The 4,302-nt window shown below is 44.2% G+C and overlaps 1 protein-coding gene across 1 annotated transcript in view; it reads right to left on the reverse strand.

The window, feature by feature from the left end:
- Nucleotides 1-1,428: 1,428 nt before the first annotated feature.
- LOC108786344 overlaps nucleotides 1,429-4,302 on the reverse strand; it is a 79,148-nt gene continuing 76,274 nt past the window's right edge. The window contains exon 5 of the mRNA XM_018555609.1: nucleotides 1,429-2,100. Coding sequence (XP_018411111.1) covers nucleotides 1,972-2,100 — 129 coding nt within the window. The 3' untranslated portion in view covers nucleotides 1,429-1,971. The remainder of the gene's footprint in view (nucleotides 2,101-4,302) is intronic.

Here is a 4,302-nt window from a genome sequence, read left to right on the forward strand (position 1 = left end):
AGCTCCGTGCACTCCCTGTAGAGGTGCCAGAACGTGATGTCACTTCGGGAGCTGTAAGCAATGCACGTATAGATGGAGCTCCCTCACGGCCATACCCCCAGACCACCCCACACTGACACTCTCCGCCAGGCAGCATATTTTGAATGGCTGCTCGGCATGCGAACTGACAGTGCTGCGCTATGGGGGAGGCTGAGGAGCCTCTCACCTAGTGCAGTGAAAGGCATGCGGCCACCCACTGAACATGGGGTCGCGACCCACCAGTTGAGAACCACGGAATTAGAGGTTCTGCTCTATTAAAAAAAAAGGACTGATGGGAACTATTTGTCTGTAGGAACAGTACAGGGATAAAGTATAACAAAGCAGATCGCTTGTATTGCACATAGAAGATTGCTACAAAATTGGACCTTTGGAAATTTGCTGAATAGGCAGAAATAATTATCAGGATAGCCTGGCACCGAATATACTGAGACATCTGGTCTAAAGTAATTTTATGATGGAGCATGACAAACTTGCAATGGCTGAGACTCCAGGTGACCAACCTCTGGGTTGAGACTCCAAAGAAGCTTCCAAAATAAGGTTACAGGGCCACTACATTGCTTGAAATAATCCTTCTGTAGGACTCTGTTGAAAAACACATTTCTAGGTTTTTCTCAATTAATGATCGCTCATTGGAGGGTGTGAGAAAATGGTACCCTGACCTTTGGGATCACAACATAACATTTGAGCAGTTTGGCCTAAAAGACAGGCATTCCAGTCAAACTTTGTTCCTGTTCCTCTTAACCAAAGCAAGAATCTGCTCAATGAAGAATACATTTCTAGGATGGAGCCTCAACAATAAAATAAAGACAATCAGTGGTTCTGTAGTTCCACATTTCAGGGGCCCCTGCACAACGAAACGCATCCATGCACATTCCTGCTGTTGCAGGACATTGATAAGATCAACTTTGGTCCAGCAGGTAAGAGAAGGGTGCAGTATTAGCATCAACACCATACTCTGCCCTGGCCTAATGGTGTCTCTTCCACAAATCAGAGTTATCTTTAGTGGCCGGAGTACAACAGCAGGAGCCCATCAACAGGATATAGAAGTTGACTTTGGTTTTGAGTTTTACTCTAAGTTACTTTAGATCTGGTAACCTCATTGCCCCAGTATCTACCCCCACTGATGAGTGGAACATTCACAGACCATTTCCACAGTTATTAACTTGGTCAGTATATACTTATTTGAACAAGTGGCACAACACTGCATGACCACATATTATCAAGGACACTTGTCTAGTATATAATTATGCCATAAAGCACACCGATGCTATATCTGACATCAATCAAACCACGGTGCGACAGGAGAACGTAGAGATCTTTCTGGCTTCGGAGTATGTCCATCCACAAAGCATACTTTTCTAAGCAGTCAGTTGCAACAATTCGATTCTAAAAATGCCAACACCAGACACTTCTTTGGACCGGAACGCGTAGGTATCCACGTTGCTCATACGATGGACGGGAGCTTTGCTTTTCCTCTCAAGACCGTGGTCCATTTTCAAATATCTTGCTGTACCTTTTAAATATTTTTGGATTTTTTTTTTTTTTTTGCTCATTTTCTTCTTCAAAACTTACTTCGTAATAAAGAAAGGCAGCTACTGACATGTCTTTATTTCGTGTCCAAACTACATAAACAAAAACTATCAAGAGCTAGGCTTAAATCCGAGTCCTCCTACGCTAATCAAGACTTAAAGCTTCTGCTAGTCAATGCCGCCACTTGTCTTCAATATCAACCTTTCATATTCTCCTCTTCAAGTCCTCCTGACGACTGTACATCCAGGGTGTCAGTGCTGGTAGTAGATTAAACAGCGAAAGAAAGAACGTCTTCAGAAGGAGCGCTATTGCTTTTTTTTGTGCTTTTTTAGTGAGATTTTAAGCTGCTGAAGGCTGATTGGTCTATGACGAGGATCCTGAGATTAATACACGAGGCTTATTTTAGTAGGCACAAGATGGTTCTTCAACAGGTACTATTGGGCTAATAGGCTTTATGGTGCTAAGGGAACGGAAGGCAAACATCGCCGGGTCATAGACGTAATGTGGAGCCTGGCGACCTCCGCCGATACTCTGCGGGACAAAGAAAATACAGTTTAGTAACTAAAATAAGTAGACATGTAAGTGCAAAAATAGAAAGCAAAACATAACCTGTTTCTTAAGGTACATAGTTACATAGTATTTGAGGTTGAATAAAGACACAGGTCCATCAAGTTCAACCTATTGCGTGTATGTATGTGATTCTGCATGTGTATGCGTGTGTATGAGTCCCCGTGTGATTTTGTTTTTAAGTGTACCTGTTCCCCTGCATATGATGGTCTCTAAGGAAATTGTCCAAATGCTTTTTGAATGATTCAATACTCTCAGCTGATACCACTGCTTGTAGCAGAGAGTTCCAGACCCTAACCGCTCTAACTGACACGAAGCCCCTACGCCCCTTGTGAGAATGCAGCCTATCCATTCACTAGAGACCGGTGACATCACTGAGAGTGCAGCCTATCCATTCACTAGAGACCAGTGACATCACTGAGAGTGCAGCCTATCCATTCACTAGAGACCGGTGACATCACTGAGAGTTCAGCCTATCACTTCACTAGAGACTGACTATTCGGTTTGTGTACGTGCTCCAGTAACTGGAGTTACAAAACTTTCCATCTGTTCCAATGCAGGAGAATTATATGCTCATGCTCATTGTAAACTGTATGGTTTCAATTATACATATTTACTTTTTGCTGGATTAACTGTATATATCGGAGGAAGAATTTATATACAAAATAGCACAACGACAATAACACAGAATAAAAATATACATTGCGGAGTGCTTAGTAACATATGGTATGCACTCGGTGACCTCGAACCATTTACCAGCTGTACGGGTGCCAGTCTGAAATCGGTTGTAAGTGGGCAACACAGTCACATTCAATAAAGCAAACCTTAGAAATAAACCAACCGATATGCTTTAATGCTGATGTACCCCAAGCAAAGATTGCCAAAATATATGAATTGGCAGTCCCAGCTATTAACAGTTTAAAGAGACACAGTCACCTTGAACTCAAAACCACGTTGGAGGGGCAAACCTGTTGAGCGATCTGCCTGCCTTCTGTCGTTGAGGTTCACCCCTTTAAAAAAAGAGGAGGGCCCTTTCTATAATGACTTTATCTCATTTATCACAACGTGTAATGAGAGCTACCGGATTGGTGCCTCCCCACTAACTGGTGGACCTTTGTTGCATCTAGTTATGTCTCTAGATCTGCTGGCAACAAAAAACCTGACAGAAGTTCTAATCAGTGGCGTCACAAGGGGGGTGCAGGCCCGCACATGGGTGCCACCATTGGAGGGGTGACACCAAAATGTAGGGGCCCAGCGGCATTCCTCATCTCGCCGTGTGGACGTCCCCTCCTCTCTCTGCCGGCGTTCATCACCAAGATGGCCGCCGGCAGGTGTCAATAAGACGACCGCGCATGCGCGATGACGTCACGGCGGGGTGTCACCCGGTCTCTGCTCCGGGCGACACCCAGCCTCGGCAGTAGCGTAAAGCTGAGGGGGGAGGGGGAGCGGCCGAAAAATTGCACTTTTGGCTAAATGCAAAAAGTGCAATTTTCCTGCCGTTTTGTCGGCGCAGCCATGATTTCTTTCCTCCCCGCTGGGCACTGCTCTTTGTCCCAGCGGGAGGGGAGGGGGACAATGACAGCCGGCCGAGCGCTGTGGGAGGAGACCGCCATGAGCTGCCGGTGTCTCTCCTCCCACAACGCTCAGCCGCCTATCACAATGCGGCAGAGCGGTGTGGGGGCAGAGACAGCCCACGCTGTCACAGGAGGCTGGGCTCTCTCGCTCAGCCTCCTGTGAGAGCGTGTGACAAAGGAGAGCGAGTACAAGCAGTCAGTGATCGCTGAGTGTTTGTAAATAATTGAGGACATGGTATGTGTATTATATCCTCAATTATGAATGAATGGGAAGTGATCTACATCTCCTCCTGTTCATTCATAATTGTGGTTATAGTAAACATACTCTTTTATCAATGAACAGGAACACTCATAGAGGATTCCTGTTCATTGATAACAGGGGATACAGAAAAAGAGATTGAGGACTCTGTGTTCTCAATCTCTTTTTCTATTTTAAAAGGGAAATATCAGGGGTCTGTTTAGACCCCTAATATTTCCTCGTAGCCCCTAAAAAGTACAAAATAAAAATATTTACTAAAAAATGCATTAATAAAAATAAAAAAAATTAAAAGTTTATAAAAAAATAAATAAAAATAAAATATTAAAAAGATTT

Source organism: Nanorana parkeri, unplaced genomic scaffold (assembly GCF_000935625.1).
Source record: "Nanorana parkeri isolate BGI_ZX_2015 unplaced genomic scaffold, ASM93562v1 scaffold204, whole genome shotgun sequence".
NCBI classification, from domain to species: Eukaryota; Metazoa; Chordata; class Amphibia; order Anura; family Dicroglossidae; genus Nanorana; species Nanorana parkeri.